Below are 20,116 nucleotides of genomic sequence, written 5' to 3' on the forward strand. Positions count from 1 at the left end.
AGGGCCAGGTAAAAGTCGGATTCGGACGGTCTGCAATGCTCCAGCAAGTCCTTAGCACTGCGGACAGCGCGCTCCACCAGGCCGTTGCTTTGCGGGTACTCTGGGCTGCTGGTATAGTGTCGGAAGTTCCAGCTGGCAGCGAAACCCCGAAACTCGGCACTGGTGAACTGGCTGCCATTGTCAGATTGGAGGCTCGCCCGCAGCGCCGCGGGCACAACCACCTTGTGTCCTTTCACCACCACGCCGTCATGCAGGACGAGCTCGTCACGGACCAGGAAGTAGGGCACGGCACTGGCCGGCAAGGACGAACGTCGGTCTGGCCATCCCTGCCGGATGACGTCGGCAAGGCTGCAGGGCAGGATCCTTGGCAGTGTGCTTGACCAGGGACTGCATCTACGGTGAAGGCACAATGTTAACGTTAAGCACCATCAGGTCAGACGATTCGTATGGGTGGCGTTCAGTGGACGATAGCGGCACGCGGGACAGCGTGGCGGCCACGAACATGTCCTTGCCCTTGCGATACACAATTTTAAAACTGAAGCGCTGGAGCTGCAGCATCATGCGCTGCAGCCGTGAATAGGCAACGTGGCGTATGGGTGGCGATCTGGTGGACATCACGGTGAAAGGAGACCAATCTGAGGTCTTGGCACGCCTGGGCACCCAGCAAGGTAATTTGTCCGAGTCTAGCAGGTAGAAAGTGAGGGGCCTTCAGGACCTTGCAGCGCAGGGTTGCCTTTCGCACAGGAACGAGCACGCCTTCCCCATAGGCGTGCAGGCGGGAGTTGTCAACAGTCACTATTTCATCAGTTCTTATCTTTTTGAAAAGGCTTGTTGACATTACATTTGTCACGGCCCCCGTGTCAAGTTTTGCGGAGAAGGTCGAACCATTGACAGTAACCCGAACCGAAGGGTCCGTTATCAAGGCATGTGCATCCAAAGGTGAAAAAATGCTGGTCTCACCCTGGGATGAACTGGTATCAGACAAAGGGAGGTCGTCTGGCTGGTACTGGGAACCAAGCTCGCAATCAGCTTGAGCAAGGTTGTTTAACACTCTCCGTAGAGCGGGAACCGGCTTCCCACGGGAGCGGCAGGCTGCAGAGAAATGGTTTAACTTCCTGCAAAAATTACATGTTTTGCCCAAAGCAGGGCACACATTAAACTGATGGGAGGCAAAATTGCAGTTGGGGCAACGTCGTGGGCTGCCGCCCCTGGGTGCAGGGGAACCTCGTTGCCGTGGTGGGCCAGCGTTCCACCGGTGGCCAGCAGCACTGGCAAAGTTAATCTCATGATCAGCAGGCGACAGTGCGGAGGCGACAGCCTCAGCTATGTTGGAGGCCTGCAGAGCCTCGTCCAGAGACAGGTCGGGCTTCCGCAGAAGTTCAGCCCTTAGCTTCACATCTAGAAGGCCATATACTAGGATGTCCCGGGTCACTTGATCGGGGGTCAGAGCGTCCAGGCGACAACGCCTGGCCATGTGTTGCAACGCGGCGATATAGTTGTCGATTGATTCTCCAGGGATCTGACGCCGGCTGAACATTTTAAAACGCTCTAAAATGCAGTTAGTGGGGATGTCGCACATCGCGGTAAACTTAGCCATAAGACATACCGGGTCTTGAGCATCGTCACCTGCACCATATACAAACGACTCAGATCGTTCCAGGGCATCGGGACCAGCCAGGTTGAGGAGCAGAGAAGCCCGCATTTCAGCGGTGGCAGCAGGATGGGCGATTCACACGTAGTGCTGGAAATCGCGTCTAAAGACACCCCACCGATGGGCAATGTCCGAGTCGAAGACAAGCACCTCGGGCTTGCGGCAAGAGGTAGCCATGGCACAGGAGATAGAACAAGGGATAGGGAACTGGGTCAAAAGTAAATAAAACCCGACAAACAGGAGGCGCAGAGGTACGATTGTGACACCATGTAAAGAGGAGTCATCAACACACTGTCTTTTTTTTATTTTTTTATTTTATCAGAAGTAAGTAGTCATATGGTACCAAAGTGCCTAATATATATTTTCATAATACATTTTATGTACAACTTTGTTACATTGAAAAAAGATGAGAATAAGAAAAAGAAGTTGGATAGTAAAGGATAGAAAGATGTGAAATATATAGTGTGTGAAGAAAGAAAACGAGTAAATGAAGAAAGTTGAGAGAGAAAATAGTGAAAAGAAAATAAAATAAAAAAGAAAAGGAGATCATTATTTATAACCTTGACCAACCCTCGTCCAGTCCTGAAACAGTTATTTTTTACAATTGTGTTGCACCATATGATTCCAAAAAAACGACGAATGGAGACCAACTCGTTATGAATTGGTCTGATTTATCCATTAGGAGGAATCGCATTTCCTCAAGATGAGCGGTGTCCAACATACTTGCAATCCACATTTTAAGCGTTGGTATTGATGTACCCTTCCAAAATTTAAGTATTAATTTTTTTGCTATTATTAAACCATAGTTAAGGAATAGATTTTGAGATGTGTTCAATTTATTCCCATCTTCCATTACACCAAATATAATCATTTCAGTATTAGGTTCCATTCTTGTCTTAAATAATTTTGTAAATATTTCAAAAATATAATTCCAAAATCTATAAAGTTTTATGCAGGAAACTAAGGAGTGTGTTATAGTTGCCTTTTGGGCTAGACATTTATCACAGGTGGCGGATATATTTGGATAAATTTTTTTCAATCTTGTTTTTGAATAATATAATCTATGTACAATTTTAAATTGAATTAGATTATGTCTTACATTAATTGAACATTTGTGAATATATATCAGGTATTTTTCCCATTTAACCTTCGTAATTTTTATCATTAATTCCCGTTCCCACTCTTCTCTAAGTACCTCTGTCGATGGTAGGTCTATATTTAGAATACTATTATATAAATAGGATATTAATTTTTGTGAGTCAGCTTCAATATTCATTGCTTCTTCCAATAAGTCAGGAGTTACTTTTTGATATCCTTGTATATATTTTTTCACAAAGTCGCAAATCTGAAGATATTTAAAATATTGGTTGTTTTTCAATTTAAATTTTAATTGTAGTTGTTGGAATGATAGTAGGTTTCCCATTTCGTACATATCCCCGATCCTTCTAATTCCGAGACTTTCCCATTGGTTATATGTCTTATCAATAAGAGATGGTTTAAATAAAGGGTTGTTCGCTATTGGCATTAACAGTGATAGATTTCTTAATTTTAAAGATAATTTTATTTGTTTCCAAATTCTTATTGTACCATATATAATTGGGTTCTTCTTATATATTGTGTTATTCAGTTTTTTGGGGGAAAAGAGGATCGTTCCTATATTACAAGGATGGCAATCCTCCTTCTCCATTTTTATCCATTCTGTCTGTTGGGTAGAACTATCCAACCAATAAATCATATTCTTAATATGCACTGCCCAGTCATCAACACACTGTGTCTTTACTACTATTTATTGATAATACACAAACGTTACTGCCCTAGCTGTACGTGGTCTGTCACAGGAGCTAGAGAGCGATCAATGGGTGGGGAGGTTGCAATTATACTTCTGATATGGGGAGTGGTTACTAGTGGTGAGGTCACTATATTAAAGGTACATGCACATGTCATCTACACTTATCTTGACAGTGGCTTTGAAGTACTTTGTGGAGGCAGCATTGGTGGTACCTGGCCAGTGCCCTGAGACGTCTTCTATACATCACACATCTAGTCACAGAAAATTACAAACTACAGCCATTTTGACTGCAAGTTTGATGCCGGGTGAGGTGTCGGTGTATCAGAAAGCATGCATTATCAATGTCTGCTATTCTTAAGAGTTGACTGCTAAGATTTGCAGCCTGTTTCCCCTTTGGAACAGTTTCTCTTTATGGATCTTGCTTGAGAGTGGTTGTGCTTCTAACCGCTTGCGCATACTATCACTAATTTCCATCGGTGTCTTACTCTGCCCTACTTATCTATCTATATTACTAAAACTCTGTTCTTGACCGGTTTCGGCTTTCTGTGCTGCGGTTTCCGAGAGTACGCCGCCACCTATGGCCGTCATTTTTGGCCACCTCGCTCAGAGCCCCCCTCTGCCGCGTGTGTGCCGAGGATTTTTCCCGTCGATGAAAATTGACAGAGATATTAATGTTTTTACAACATTCCCCATTCTCTCTGCTGCCCCTGCTGGAGGGAGAGCGACTATAAAACCAGGAAGTGGTGTGTCTCAATCAGTCTCTGCAAGTGGTGTGCCTCAATCAGTCTCTGCAAGAGGTGTGCCTCAATCAGAACTTTGAATGACACTGACAAATGTCTACAGCACTGAGTACCTTTAATTTGGTTTGAAAATGAAAATATGGTTAGAGGTAAAAAAGCACTGCCTGCAAATAGCTTGTTTGGGTTGAAGTAAAAAGGCACTCTCTCTCACACCCCCTCCCTCTCCTCTCCTCTCCTCCCTCCCCTCCATTAGCGCGAGTGCGGGAGGGGGGGGGGGGGGGTAGTTAGTGTGTGACGCTACATGCCGCCTCCCCCCCCACAACCACACGTTGGGGGAACAGACCCAACAGGTCTGCACTTGGTCTAGTATACTTATAAAACTCTGATCTTGGATGTGGATGTATTTATTTGTGTATGTGTGTCATGTTAGTCTGCGATTCACATATCCTCAAAAACACGACGCGCTAACGGTGACATTTTCACATATTCCGATAGATGTTTACCTCATGATCTCAAAAATCGCCTCATCTGAAAATCTGAGTTATTTCTTCAAATTGTTCACAAATCTGAGCTATTTTTTAAAGCTAACGAGCTGATGACTTCATAATGGCTCTGCTCCTCACGGCCAGTTTTCAAAGCACAGCCTGCTGGGCAGTGTTTTTGTCACCTCCCGCAGTCGTTTCGCACTCAGAGCCGGCCGTCCGCAGTGGATAGTGTGCGTGTGTGACACTGCAGGGCCCCCCCCACAGCAACCGCGTGTTGAGTGGATGGGACCCAACGGGTCTCCCTTGGTCTAGTTAGATATAAATCTAACTGATTTCCTGTACTCAAACGGGAGATCCTTAAATACCTCACTTGCAATGGTCACGAAACAGTGTCCAAGTGGAGGACAAAGTATTCAAGAAGGAACTGCAGATGCTGGAAGATCGAAGGTACACAAAATTGCTGGAGAAACTCAGCTGGTGCAGCAGCATCTATGGAGCGAAGGAAATAGGCGACGTTTCGGGCCGAAACCCTTCTTCAGACTGATGGAGGACAAAGTATGATTAGGGGACATAAGGAATCCGAAATATGTAAACTGAGAAACCAGTGTTAAGACAACACAAATATGAAAGGGGGGGGGGGGGGGGGGGGGGGGGACTAGTACAGTGGAGAAAACCTGTCTGTTTTCCTTTTCTTTTAGAAACCAACTAAAATTTATTTCACGTACAAGCAGCAATTTAAGATTCATGACTAATTTGCTTCAGCGGTTGAAGGTGTCGTCTTATTATCAATTCCCCTCTGCTGTTCAGGCAAGTGTCTGCTAGTTCCTGCTCCGTTGGTAGCCCTTGTGGTAGTTTCAGAGGTTGCACTCTGGAAATACACAAAACATTATCACTACATTTTGGTACAAATTTAAACTTATGACAAAGTAAATTTCAACGTGTTTGTAGGCACATACCTAATAAGATGCTTGATGACTTTCAGTTTACTATTGACTGAGGGAACATTTTTATGGATCTGTGGATGATGTGCCTGGTAAGAGAATTTAAAATTTACAAAAATAAGATAACCAAGTCAGTTGAAATACATCCAAGAAATTTCTCATGCTTTTTGGAACTTTGATTGCACAAAACTTGCCTGCCTACGAACTTCCAGTTGCATACATTACCTCAGTAGTAGCATGCGTTAGCATGAATAACTAAATTCAAGTGGCGAATTAGAATTAGGTACAAGATCTAATCTACAAGATCTAATAGCAAGTCTTACAGCAATAAAAACAGCCAAGCATTAGATAAATTGAAAAAGCATTTAAAAAATAATCTGTTTCTGGGAAGGGTAGGTTGTTTATCAGACCTAGGTTATAAATGTTATAAATGTAAAACATTGTACCATTTTGGGTTAGCAGGTACGCAATCTTTAGTAAGTTTCTTGTTAAATGTCCACAAACATGACACAAAAAAAAAACTGCACTATGTTGAGTAGGTAAGGTCAAAGTCTGCAGCAAACTGACCTGCCACTGAGGTATGTTTTCCTCCGGTAGCAATTAGGGCAACAATAATGTTCCAGAAATCTAAATGGTTTCATTTATGATTACAAACTTGAATTCTACTATTTATTCCTGATTTACAAGTTTCAATTCTTGACAGAAACGACAGCACTCGCACTAATTCCACATTATAAATGAATTTTTACCTTGCTGTTGGTGATTGCAAGGCTAGTTAAGCAGAAGATGAATTATAACCATGAGCAAGGACTTTAGCATTAAATAGCCATGTCAAAGTTGAGCAAAGATCTACAAAGATTTAATTAAATTTCAGCAGAAAAGGAAATGCTGGTAATGATGCTGAAAGTACACATGCACAAAAATCAAACCCAGAACATAACCAAATAGACAGCGAGTGCTCTTTCCAGTGGCTATAATCCAGTGGTGTCCCTACATCATGAAAGAATTAGTTCTGCTCTCAATCTTCTCTTCTAGCGATCACAAAGACAATACGGTAAACGTTTCTTTTAATGATCCCCTTAAAACAGATGTCGGATATAGTGGATGGAGCTGCTGACCTAGCCCCAGCTCGCACTGTCTCCCCGCCTGTTTATAATCCTGGTTCCGACCTCTCGACTCACAAGATGCGCCAGCAAGCCCTTTTTCACCCAACAAAAGGACACAAAGTGCTGGAGTAATTCAGCGGGTCAGGATCTCTGGAAACCACAGATGGGCGACATTGGGACCCTTCCTCAGACTGATTCAGCGGCTGAGTTCCACCAGCATATTGTGCTTCATTGTTCCCCCTCGGTCACCGTGGGGTTCCCTTCCCTCTCACAGGGGGCACACTGAAACACAAAAGTGCTGGAGTAACTCAGGCGACTGAATCAGTCCGAGGTAATGTTTTGATAACAAGAATGGCAGGAAGTGATTAGTGGGGTACTGCAAGGCTCGGTGCTGGGACCGCAGCTATTTACAATATACATCAATGATTTAGATGAAGGGATTCAAAGTAACATTAGCAAATTTGCAAATGACACAAAGCTGGGTGGCAGTGTCCGGTAGGCGGCGCGGCTCTGGCCAGCAGCGGCCTCTACAGCCTGTCCGCGTTTTTATTGTTTTTTGTCTGTGTTTTTATGTAGTTTTTGTTATTTTATGTTGGGGTGTGTGTGTGTGGGGGATGGGGGTGGGGTGGGAGGGGGGGGGAAACTTTTGAATCTCTCCCTGCACTGGAGACCCGACCTTTTCTCGTCGGGTCTCAGGTGTCGTTGAGGCCGCAACGAGGAGCGGCCTCCAACAGGAAGAAGCCGGGGACTCTGGTGCTACTCACCGTCGCCGTCGCGGAGCTGGCCGAGACCGGAGCGGGTGGAGCGGCTGCTGCTGCTGAGCGCTGCTGCTGCTGAGTCGGAGGCTGCTACTGCGGGTCTGCGGACGGCGGGAACCGGGAGCCCGCGGCTCCCTGGAGAGAGACCGCTTTTCGGGGCTCCTGCAACGGCGACTTCCCCCGCCCGAGTTGCGGGGTCGAAGAGCTCCTGGAGCGGGGCCTAACACCATTGCCCCGCGCGGCTGGAACGGCCGCGGGACTTTGCGAGCGCACACCGGGGGTTCCAACACCAAGACCCGGTGTGCGACCTCGCACCACCCGGCGTGGCTTCAATGGCCGCGGGACAATCGCCATCGCCAGCCGGGGGCTATGACTTTGACTCTGACATCGGGGGGAGGAGAGTGCAGTGGAGAGATAAGTTTTTTTTGGCCTCCATCACAGTTATGTGATGGATGTTTATGTTAAATGTAATTATGTTGTGTCTGGGGTCTATTTGTGTGTATTGTATGGCTGCAGAAACGGCATTTCGTTTGGACCTCCAGGGGTCCAAATGACAATTAAATTGACTCTTGACTCTCTCTTGAACTGTGAGGAGGATGCTATGAGAATGCAGGGCGACTTGGACAGGTTAGGTGAGTGGGCAGATGCAGTTTAATGCGGATAAATGTGAGGTTATCCAGTTTAGTTGCAAAAACAGGAAGGCAATTATTTAAATGGTGTCAAGTTGGGAAAAGGGGAAGTACAACAGGATCTGGGGGTCCTTGTTCATCAGTCAATGAAAGTAAGCAGGCAGTGAAGAAAGCGAATCATAACAGAATCATAACAGGCGGCCTTCATAACCAGAGGAGTTGAGTATAAGAGCAAAGAGGTCCTTCTGCAGTTGTACAGAGCCCTAGTGAGACCACAACTGGAGTATTGTGTGCAGTTTTGGCCCCCTAATTTGAGGATGGACATTCTTGCTATTGAGGGAGTGCAGCGTAGGTTTACAACGTTAATTCCTCGGATGGCGGGACTGTCATTTGTTGAGAGAATGGAGCGGCTGGGCTTGTACACTCTGGAGTTTAGAAGGTTGAGAGGATATCTCATTGAAACATGAGATTATTTAAGGGTTTGGACTTGCTAGAGGCAGGAAACATGTTCCCGATGTTGGGGGGAGTCCAGAACCAGGGGCCAATGTTTAAGAATAAGGGGTAAGCCATTTAGAACGGAGATGAGGAAACACTTTTTCCACACAGAGAGTGTGAGTGTGGAATTCTCTGCCTCAGAGGGCGGTGGAGGCTGGTTCTCTGGATACTTTCCAAGAGGGAGCTAGATAGGGCTCTTAAAGATAGTGGAGTCGGGGGATATGGGGAGAAGGCAGGAACGGGGTACTGATTGAGGATGATCAGCCATGATCACATTGAATGGCGGGGCTGGCTCAAAGAGCCGAATGACCTACTCCTGCACCTATTGTCTATTAGAAAATTGGCAAATTCTTCAGCAATGGAATTACGAGAGCCATCTGAAGTAGTTTAATTTGAAGGAAAACCAAGGGGGCTATTCCAATGAATTTAAGAATAAACAAACTAAGTGTAAGTGGGCTGAATAATGGCACTCCGAACATAATGCATCAAGTTTACACAATTGTGCACAAGGAGAAACTGCCAAAAAGTATGCCATGGATATCGTTAGAAAAGCTTAAGTAGTAATGTGTAGGACCCAAAGATTCAAACTGTTAAACCAATGCACGTAACAAAACCAACAAAATGCTGTTAAATTAAAAATAATAGAGCAGTCTGGTTTTAACTGGCTCAACTAGGTTTTACTGGTCTGATGACCGAGAATAAAAGAATGGGACAATGAAGACGATGCAGGAAATAACCATAGGTCTAACTATTAGAATCAGGCATGACCTGGGGTCAAGGAAAGAGCGTTGTCATGGCCCCGTTTCCACCAATCTTTCCACCACTACACACAAGTGCAAGATGCCATTGTATGCAGATGCCGAGAAGTTTGTTCAGCTCTGGTTGAACAATTTCTAATCTTGTGATGTGGACTCGATACAAAGGCATGACCTATGAGAGTGATTGGGTATATTTAGGCTTTTCAACTTGCAAAGAAGGTAGCAATCTTTTCTACATGTTCTGCAGTGTCTATTTGCGTAAAAGTATAATCAACTGCATATTGAAGAAACAGAACAAAGCACTAAAGTGTAACTTTTTGAATTGATTCATCCAGTGAACCAATATGTGCTTACTAATGTGCCAGCAAACGGTATCATCAGATGGATTATTGTAGAAATGTCTTATTGTAGGGTTGAAAGGTCGGGAAGGCGTTTAGCACATTGTGAGGAAAAAGGTTGAATGCAGCAAGTAAATATCAAACAGTAGTGGATTTGGATTATGTAAGAGACAAATCCCAAAACAATTAAATAGCTATAAATTTAATCCAAAAATCCTCCTTCTCTAACGAACCACAGACCATGGTATAATGAGCAAACACAAGAGACTACGTGCAAAATATAATTCACCTTATCCAATCCAAGGTCATGAACAATTTTCTTTTCCCAATAGGGACGCCGCCTGGTGCATTTTATTCTGGTAATGATGTGCAGTTGGTGTGGTTGGTTTGGATCACCATTATATTTTTCATGATCTGCTGGATCCACTTCAAACATCTACAACCAGAGGAAAAATTGTAGATAAATTAGATTCAGGCTTGCCTAACCAGATCTAAATTCAGATCTAGTGATGCTGAATGAGAATTCTCAAATAATTGTGACTTCTGAATCATCCTAATCCCACTCACATATTCCTTTACCATATACTTGCTCTTGGGTATTTATCCACTAGTTGCCAACAATAACCTCAGGAAGGGATGGAGGCTGTTAAATGTTTATAATCAAAATCATTAATGATTTTAAACATGTCAAGTTCCCCATCTTCTCTGCTCTAAATAAGACAGGATAGGTTTATCCAGTTTCCACATGATTGAAACCCCTCTCTTCAATACTATTCCAGAAAATCTCCACATCAGTAGTAAAAAGGTACTCCAAGGGTTTGAGTCAATGAAACAAAACTACATTTTTGAATCCCCATTAAGGCTCAAGGCCTCACATTCTTAAAGTGCAGTGCCCAGAATGAATTTCAAAAGAGGCCCAAATTTAATTTTATAACAATATAGCACAACTTTCTTGATGTTTTATTATCTCTCAATAAATTGCACAAATGTTATATACATTAAACAATCTCCCTTAAGATTTGTGTGAATGCCACACATCCCCAAGTTTCCAAACATTTGAATAAAAAAATCTTTAATTGTCTCACTTCATTTCTACCAAGAGCTTAAACAATTCATTTGCTATGTGACTGTCCACCACCAATTGACCCTTGTCCTCCTCAAATGTATTACTATTCTCATAATGCACTACACCTTTGTCTCCTGGTATGTCTCTATACCCGATTCAAGGTCATAAATATATCCAAATTCCAACATCTGGAGTACACAATACTTTCTTTGAGTTTGATAATATTTCCACTTACTTTGTGGGTATGCAACAGGCAAGGATCACTCTCACTTTAATCCCATGATCTGAATTTTTGCTGTAAATGTTTTTGTTAAATCACATTAAATACACTCCTCTCAATCCCTCCAATGCAATCAAACACGATTTATCATTGACAAATCTGTCCGAACTTAATTTGTAATTATATTTTGCCAATTGCCAATTTCTGTCTGCATGGTGCTTCATGGAGAGTAAATATATTCATATAACTATTATATACATAGATATAATGCTATTCATCCGAATATACTCATTGTCTCACTCAATTGTATGATATAATGTCAATCTTGATGCTATAACATACAAAGATTGTAAGGCAATAGACAGCTGTAATTTTATGGAGTAGTCAAGATGGGCATGACATGGAAAGTAGAGCAATTGTCCATAAATAGTTAGGAGTGAAGAATGTATTTACAATTTTACTGAAGGAATCCATCCTCTTTCCCCCATCTCTCATCATTTAATTTCTCCCTCTTTTACATAACTTTCTCTGGCCTTCTTCCCTTCGCCTCAATCCTTTTCAATGTTTCCCTTACCATGATATAGCTTATTTTCAAGTCAAGAGTGTTTTATTGTCATATGCCCCACTTAGAACAATGAAATTCTTATTCATATATATATACACACACATATATGTGTGTTTGTGTGTGTGTATATATGTATGTATATATGTGTATATATACACACATCATTCAGAACTTATTTGAAGTCACTTAGTTTAACAGCCTGATAGCTGTAGGGAAGATGTTCCTGAACCTGGACATTAGTTTTCAGGCTCCTGTACCTTCTTCGTGATGGCAGTAGAGAGCATGCCGACTGGTTGCATCGTGGCTTGGTACAGCAACCTGAGCGTCCAGGAGCGGAAAAGGCTACAAAAAACTGCCCAGTCCATCATCAGCTCTGACCTCCCCACCATCGAGGGGATCTATCGCAGGCGCTGCCTCAAAAAGCCTGCCAGCATCATCAAGGACCCACAGCATCCTGGCCACACACTCGTCTCTCCACTGCCATCAGGTAGAAGGTACAGGAGCCTGAAATCTGGTACATCCAGGTTCATGAACAGCTTCTTCCCCGCAGCCATCAGACTATTAAACACAACTACAAACAATGAGCTATAACAGCCTATTGCATGTTATCTGTGTATTTATGTGTGTATACATATATATATATATTCTATGGTATATGGTCACACTGATCTGATCTGTATTTATGCCTAAAATACTCTGTTGTGCTGCAGCAAGCAAGAATTTCATTGTTCTATCTGGGACACATGACAATAAATTCTCTTGACTTGACTTTGCAATGGTGAGATGAGTGTGTGGCGAGGATGGTGAGGGTCTCTGATGATGCCGGCTGCCTTTTGAGACAACGACTACAATAAATCCCTTCGATGGTGGGGAGGTCAGAGCCGGTGATGGACTGGGCAGTGTTTACAACTTTTGCAGTCTTTTCTGCTCCTGGACGTTCAAGTTGCCAAACTAGGCCATGATGCAACAAGTCAATATGTTCTCTATTGTACACCTGTAGAAGTTCAAGAGCATCCTCTCTGACATATCGAATCTACGTAATCTTCTTTCAGGAAGTAGGGGCGTTAATGTGCTATATTTATAATTGCATCAGTGTGCTGGGTCCAAGAAAGAGATCTTGTGGAAATATACACGCCCAGAAATTTGAAGTTTTGGACTCTCTCCACCAGGATTGTGGGTCCTCATCCTTCCTCTTCCAAAATCCACAATCAGTTCATTGCTGGCACCATTTGGTCAATTGGTCAATCTTACTTCCATACTCCGACTCATCACCATCAGTAATTCGTCCTACAACGGTGGTGTCGATGGCAAACTTGACGATGGAGTTCGCACTATGTCCGGCTACAGTCATGAGTATAGAGTGAGTAGAGCAGGGGGCTGAGCACGCATCCTTGAGGTGCACCTGTACTAATTGTTAATGAGGAAGAAGTATTTCTGCCAATTCAAACATACTATGGTCTATGGATGAGGAAGTCAAGGATCCAATTGCTGAGGGGTGCACAGAGACCCACTTCCACGAGCTTGGTAACCAGCTTGGAGGGGATGATGGTATTGAACGCCGAGCTGTAGTCTATAAACAAAAGCCTGACGTGTTTTTATTGACCAAGTGGTTCAGTGCGGAGTGGAGAGCCAGAGATCGCATCCTCCGTTGACCTGTTGTGACGGTAGGCAAACTGTAGCGGGTCGACATTCTTGTTGAGGTAGGAGTTGATATCCATCATAACCAACCTCTCAAAGCACTTCATCACCAGACGTTAGTGCTGGTCAATAGTCATTGAGGCATGTCACCTTACTCTTCTTGGACACCACTATTATTGATGCCCTCTTAAAGCAGGTGCAAACCTCAGACCTCATTAGTGAGAGATTGAAAATGTCTGCAAAACCCCCAGCCAGTTGGTCTGCACACGTTTTGAGAACTCAACCGGGGATGTCAGGACTTTCATATGAAGAAAGACTGGATAGACTCGGCTTGTACTCGCTAGAATTTAGAAGATTGAGGGGGGATCTTATAGAAACTTACAAAATTCTTAAGGAGTTGGACAGGCTAGATGCAGGAAGATTGTTCCCGATGTTGGGGAAGTCCAGAACAAGGGATCACAGTTTAAGGATAAGGGGGAAATCTTTTAGGACCAAAATGAGAAAAACATTTTTCACAGAGAGTGGTGAATCTCTGGAATTCTCTGCCACAGAAGGTAGTTGAGGCCAATTCATTGGTTATATTTAAGAGGGAGTTAGATGTGGCCCTTGTGGCTAAAGGTATCAGGGGGTATGGAAAGAAGACAGGTACAGGATACTGAGTTGGATGATCAGCCATGATCATATTGAATGGCGGTGCAGGCTCGAAGGGCCGAATGGCCTACTCCTGCACCTATTTTCTATGTTTCTATGTATACCATCAGGTCCAGGCGCTTTCCGAGGGTTCACACCCCTGAAGGATCTTCTGACGTCGGCCTCTGTGAATGACTAATACCATCAGGGCGTATGCGGGCTTGGGAAGGCACATCAGTGTTCTCCGTATCGAAGCGTGTGTAGAATGCTTTGAGCTCGTCAGGGAGTGATGCTGCGTTGCTGCTTGAGCTGCCACCTGGTTTCGCCTTGCAGGAGGCAATGGCATTCAAACCCTGCCACAGTTGCCGAACATCCACTCCATCCTCTCAGCTTTGAGCGGATGTCCCTTTTGGCTTTTTTGATGGCCTTGTCAAGGTCCTATCTTGTCCTCTAAGTGTCCCCTGACCAGTATGCCCAGGATTTGGTCCTCAGGAAAATGCAGATCTCCTGGTTCATCCATCTCCACATTTCCTTATGAAGTCTGCAACAATTGTGACGTATTCATTCAGGTCTGTTGCCGAGTCCTTGAACATTGCCCAGTCTACCGACACCAAGCAGTCCTGTAGTTGTTCCTCTGCCTCCCCAGGCTCGCTCTGTGCAGTCCTCACCTCTGTGGGTGTGTTCTTCAGTTGCTGCCTGTATGCAGGAAGAAGCATTGGCAAGTTTTCCCAAAGTGAGGGTGAGGGATAGAGCGGTAGGCATCCTTGATGGTCCCAGACTGTGGTGGTAAATGTTTCAGGGTACGCTGTCTGGTGCTTGTTGACCACGGCGTGCAGCTCCTCCAATGTTAGACATACGTCTGCTTGGGGTAAGATGTGGACCGCGGTCAGGATGATGGAGGTGAATTCTCTCGGGAGGTAGAAGGGACAGCACCTCACCGCCAGATGTTCCAGGTGCGGAGAACAGGAGTTAGACAGAACTGAGCACCACGAAGAGTTGACCATGAGGCAGACACCCCCACCTCTCCCTTTCCCAGATGCCTGCATATGGTCCATACAATGAATGGAGAAACCTTCAGGCTGTACGGCCGAGTCTGGGGAGCCAGGGGGTGAGCCATGTCTCTGTGAAACAGGACACAGAGCATTCCCTCAGCTCCCTTTGGTAAAGCAGCCTTGACCTTAAGTCCTCCACTTTATTTTCCAGTAACTGTACATTGGCTAGTAGGTTGGTAGGGAGAGGGGGTCGTAGTCCCCATGCGCATCAGTCTGACTTCAGGTCCTGCCCGCCGGCCACGTTTCCGGACACCATGGATGCCTCCCCAGTGTTTTCAGGTACAGTACTTACTGTTCCTGTGATCCGCCACCAGGTCAGGGATTCCCACGAGATTGGGATTTCCCTTACAATCAGCAGTTCCGTTGCTGCCAGTAGATCGCAATAGCGCTAATGTGTTTAAATGCATTAGCAGCTTGTCAGTTGCATCACTGGTTTCTGCTGTTTCTTTTATACAGGTAAGCTGAGAACTACTATATTTGATGATTTTCTGTTGTGCAGCTGGCAACATGTCGCCGCAGACAGGCGCCATCTTGATTCAACAGCACTTCAGCTTCAATGACTTCCATCTATCCATGACCTTTCCTGACCTCAATGTTCTAAATTGAGTTCTATCCACATCAAACTTTTCCTTTTCTCTTATGCAATTAAAACACCAGATGGCACAAAACTGTTGTAATTAAGATATGGCTCTAATACAAAACATGTCGGTGACAAATAAAATGTAGAACAGGGCTGTCGGGCTAGAAATTAAGCTCACACCTTTGCTGGAATACGTGTTTTTGTAAACTTCGATCTTACGAATTCGGGCCACAAAGATAGAACAGCTTTTGATTCCAACAAATTCTGAAAAAAATAAATTGAAGCATATCTTAAAGTAATTCATCTATTTCATGCAACAAATTGAATTCAATATCCGCTTCCTGTTCAATGGAAAATTCCAACTAAAAATATAGTTATGGCTGGAACAAGTCACAAAAGCAATTGGTTTACAAGTTGATAAGCACTAACAAAAGACCTTCACTCCTTTATTGTAAATGGATGATGGGTAATAATAAACAGTATATTTTAACCATTTAAACATTTGAAATATTAGTACACACCCACACCACCCAACTCACTTCAGTAGCCCTGATCTCACATCTCATCCAACCTGGTGGCTAGCCAGGATTGCAGAAAAATTAGCAATGTATAAGAGGGAAGTGACTTTCAAACTTGGATATGTTTCTCACCCAACACGTACAGCATGGCAATGACCAATTATTGATTCTCAAATACCACTCTCATAACTGACCTTTCTCACAATCTGGGGGATACCTTTAGTGCTACTCTGAAATTATGTTGCTGAGCTCCAGCTGTCCGCTAGCATATGTCACTCTATTATGAGATGTGAAAGGGCCAAACATTGGAATCATTAGTCAGCAACCCCTCTACATAATATAGAACAGAAGAACCGTAACTAATGAAGTTCAGGTACACCAGTGATTTTCCAGCTCCCTTGGTTCAATAACCTTCCTGGATTATGTGTTTTCCAGAGCTAAGAGGAGTAGAACGGCACTGGAAAGATCCACCTAGGCAGCTGAAGGGCCGAGATACAGATGTCCGACCCGGGAATGGATCTGCTAGTTTTGGCTGGGCCGGAGTTCCAGAGCTCCGGCATGCTGGGAGAAAATTCGACCTGCCGATTGGCTGCAGAAGTCCCGATGAGGTAGATTGGCCGCTTCACGTGGCCTAGACACCACATTTTCAAGGAGACTTCCAGGGGGGATTTCAAGTGCACTCTTGTAATTTTGTCTGTATTAACAGAGGTGCCAGGGTTCAAATAAAATCAGCATGGACCTGTAGCTGACGAGTGTTTGGTTACAAGATTAGTCATACAATACAGAAACAGGATTTTGGCCCAATCTGTCCATGCTCTCCATGGTGCACATCTAAGGTTGACCCATTTGTCATTTAACATTTGCTATCTATGTAACTGTCCAAATATCTTTTCCATGCACATCCATCTCAACCTTTTTTCTGCTGGTATCTGTGGCAGCTGTTTACCTTTCATTCTAACTGGACTGCCTTTATTCTGATTCACAGTGTTCTGTCAAGCTTGCCATGAAGAATCCATCATGAAAACTGTCCTTTAGCACAATTTGTCCATGCTTCACAAATGCCCAATTATGCTAGTTCCACTTGCCAGTGCTTGAACCCATATCCCTTTAAACATTTCCTAGCCATGTACCCATCCATACCTTTTAAATGTTGTTATACCACCTCAATCATTCTTTTGACATTTGGACTAGATCATGAATAGTCAGTATTGTCCACCTATCTGCCAATCTGTCGTAAGTTGCCCAAGCAAAATATGAGGTGCTGTTCCTCCAATTTATGTTTGACCTCACTCTGACAATGGAGGAGGCCCAGGACAGAAAGGTCAGTATGGGAATGGAAGGGGAACTAAAGGAGATTGCATAGGCCCAGGAAGACTGAGCAAAGGTGTTCAGCAAAACAATCGCCCAGTCTGCACTTGGTCTCGCCAATATATAGGAGTCCACCCCTATAACAGTAGATTCAGTGAATGAGGTTGGAGGAGGTGCAAGCGAACCTCTGCCTCATCTGAATGGACTGTTGGGGTCCTTGGACGGAGTTGGTCTAGGGACAGCTGGGGGAGCTTATAACCTAGAGGTATGTGAAGCTTATAACCTAGAGGCACTTGAAGTTGCTTGGGAAACTGAAAAGTCTGAAGGCGGATAAGCCACCTCGACCAGATGGAGGTTTCTGAGCTCATGATAAAATAGGCCAAAATCAGCATGGTTTTGTGAAAGGGAGATCTTGCCTGACGAACCTGTTGGAATTATTTGAGGAAGTAAATTGCAGGAAAGACAAAGTACAGTCAGTGGATGTGGTTTACCTGGATATTCTGAACGCCTTTGATAAAGTGCCACACGCGAGGCTGCTAAAGATGAGAGCCCATGGTACCAGAGGGAAGATACTAGCATGGATAGCAGGTTGGCTGGATGGCAGAAGACAGATAAAGGGGGCTTTTTCTGGTTGGCTGCCAGTGACTTGCAGAGTTCCACAGGGTCTGCAACTCTTCACGTTATATATTAAATGATTTGGATGAGGGGATTGAAAGCTTTGTAGCCAAGTTTGCAGATGCTACAAAGTTAGGTGGTGGCAGGTATTGAAGAGAAAGCAGGGACTCATCAGAAGGACTTGGGCAGGTTTGGAGTGTGGGCAAAGAAGTGGCAGATGGAATACATCATAGCAAAGTGTGGAGTCGTGCATTTTAGGAATAAAGTCGTAGACTATTTTATAAATGGGAGAGAATTGAGAAATCAGAGGTGTAAAGGGACTTGGGAATACTGGTGCAGGATTCCCAAAACGTTAATTTGCAAGTCGAATCGGTAGTAAGGAAAGCAAATACTATGCTAGCAGAGAGAACTAGAATATAAAAACAGGGATGCAATGCTGAGGCTTTATAAGTGCGTGGTTTTGGGCCGCATACCTGTGAAAGGATGTGCTGGCGTTGGAGGGTGTCTAAAGGTTTACGAGAATTATCCCAGGGATGATTGGGTTAACATATGATGAGCATCTGGCAGCAATGGGCCTGTACTCGCTGGAGTTTAGAAGAATGAGGGACCTCATTGAAACTTACCGAATAGTGAAAGGCCTGGATAGAATGGATGCAGAGAGGATGCAGAAAGGCCATAGCCTCAGACTAAAAGGGCATACCTTTACAAATGAGAGGAGGAATTTATTTAGAGGGTGGTGAATCTGTGGATTCATTGCAACAGTAGGCAGTGGAGGTGGTCAATCGATATTTTTAAGGCAGAGATTGAGATTCTTGAGTAGGGGTGTCAAGGGTAATGGGGAGAAGGCAGGAGAAAGTGATTGAGAGAGAAAGACATCAGCCTTGATTGAAGGGCAGAGTATACTTGGGCCGAAGGGCCTATTTCTGCTCCTATAATTTATGAACATCAATTATCATGCAATCGGGGAGCATGGTGCGGAACCAATAGCTAACATGGAGACAGGCAATGCCAATGTTTTGTACATTGCCTTGAAATAAATTTCAACGAAACGGCACAATATTTTGAAATTATCAGGTAGACAGAAAATGCTGGAGTAACTCAGCGGGGCAGACAGCTAATAGAAGCTATTCAAAGATTATTTGCAGGAGCCAATTTATCTCCAACAGGAGGAAAAAGCAGGTACCAGGGCCAACCCATGCGGCCAGAGAGTGAATGTCAGGCTGCAGGAATGATGAGATTTCGCCACTGAACACATTTCACTCGCTCGTCTTGGCTACAAGGTCAGCTATTTTCGTTAATATACACCGTCCCCTTTCAAATACGGAATATAATACAACGGCAGGAGAATAATGTCATGGCCCAGAGAACAACCTCCGAGCAGCAAGAAAAGCCCTCAACTTGAAGCGACCTCGAATACATTGTGAGCTCGGCACTCACCCTCAGTCGGCTCATGTTCCTGCAGAGCGCGGCCATCGCCTGAGGCCAATAATCCTCCAGCGAACGCTGATTCAATGGGAAACGCAGCGGCGCGATTTCGGTTTTTGGACGGCACAATACCGGACGTAGCGCCGGCTCCCCACAACACACGCCGATCACCCCTCTCTGCAGCTGACTAAACCAAACGCAGGCCCGGCCCGGCCTCCATCACTCAGGCGTTAACGCGCCTAGTGAGCCCCTCCCCCACGGCATCGTCACTCAGACATAGACCCCGCCCTCACCACCATAGGCCCCTCCCCCACGGCATCGTCACTCAGACTTAGACCCCGCCCTCACCACCATAGGCCCCTCCCCCACGGCATCGTCACTCAGACTTAGACCCGCCCTCACCACCATAGGCCCCTCCCTACACGAATCGTCACTCAGACTTAGACCCCGCCCTCACCACCGTAGGCCCCTCCCCCACGCCATCGTCACTCAGACATAGACCCCGCCCTCACCACCATAGGCCCCTCCCCTACGGAATCGTCACTCACACAGACCCCGCCCTCACCACCATAGGCCCCTCCCCTACGGAATCGTCACTCAGACTTAGACCCCGCCCTCACCACCATAGGCCCCTCCCCTACAGAATCGTCACTCAGACATAGACCCCGCCCTCACCACCATCGCCCTCCCCTACTGATGCGTCACTCCGACATAGGCCCCGCCCTCATATACGTCACAGGCATCGGCAAAGATCCTATAGATCTTTGGGCATTGGCCTCGATCCCACTGATTCGTCACTCAGACATAGT

At 44.9% G+C, this 20,116-nt stretch overlaps 1 protein-coding gene across 1 annotated transcript; it reads right to left on the reverse strand.

Annotated features, from left to right (window-relative positions):
- Positions 1-5,346: 5,346 nt before the first annotated feature.
- Positions 5,347-19,580, reverse strand: mrpl30 (mitochondrial ribosomal protein L30). The gene is made up of 5 exons (XM_055637184.1): positions 19,320-19,580; positions 15,622-15,705; positions 9,980-10,126; positions 5,622-5,695; positions 5,347-5,533 (listed from the first exon to the last, which is right to left on the reverse strand). Exons 1-5 carry the CDS (start codon positions 19,353-19,355, stop codon positions 5,401-5,403), a joined length of 474 nt encoding a protein of 157 aa, XP_055493159.1. The 5' UTR covers positions 19,356-19,580; the 3' UTR covers positions 5,347-5,400.
- Positions 19,581-20,116: the final 536 nt, after the last annotated feature.

This window comes from Leucoraja erinacea, chromosome 6, assembly GCF_028641065.1.
Source record: "Leucoraja erinacea ecotype New England chromosome 6, Leri_hhj_1, whole genome shotgun sequence".
Lineage (NCBI taxonomy): Eukaryota > Metazoa > Chordata > Chondrichthyes > Rajiformes > Rajidae > Leucoraja > Leucoraja erinaceus.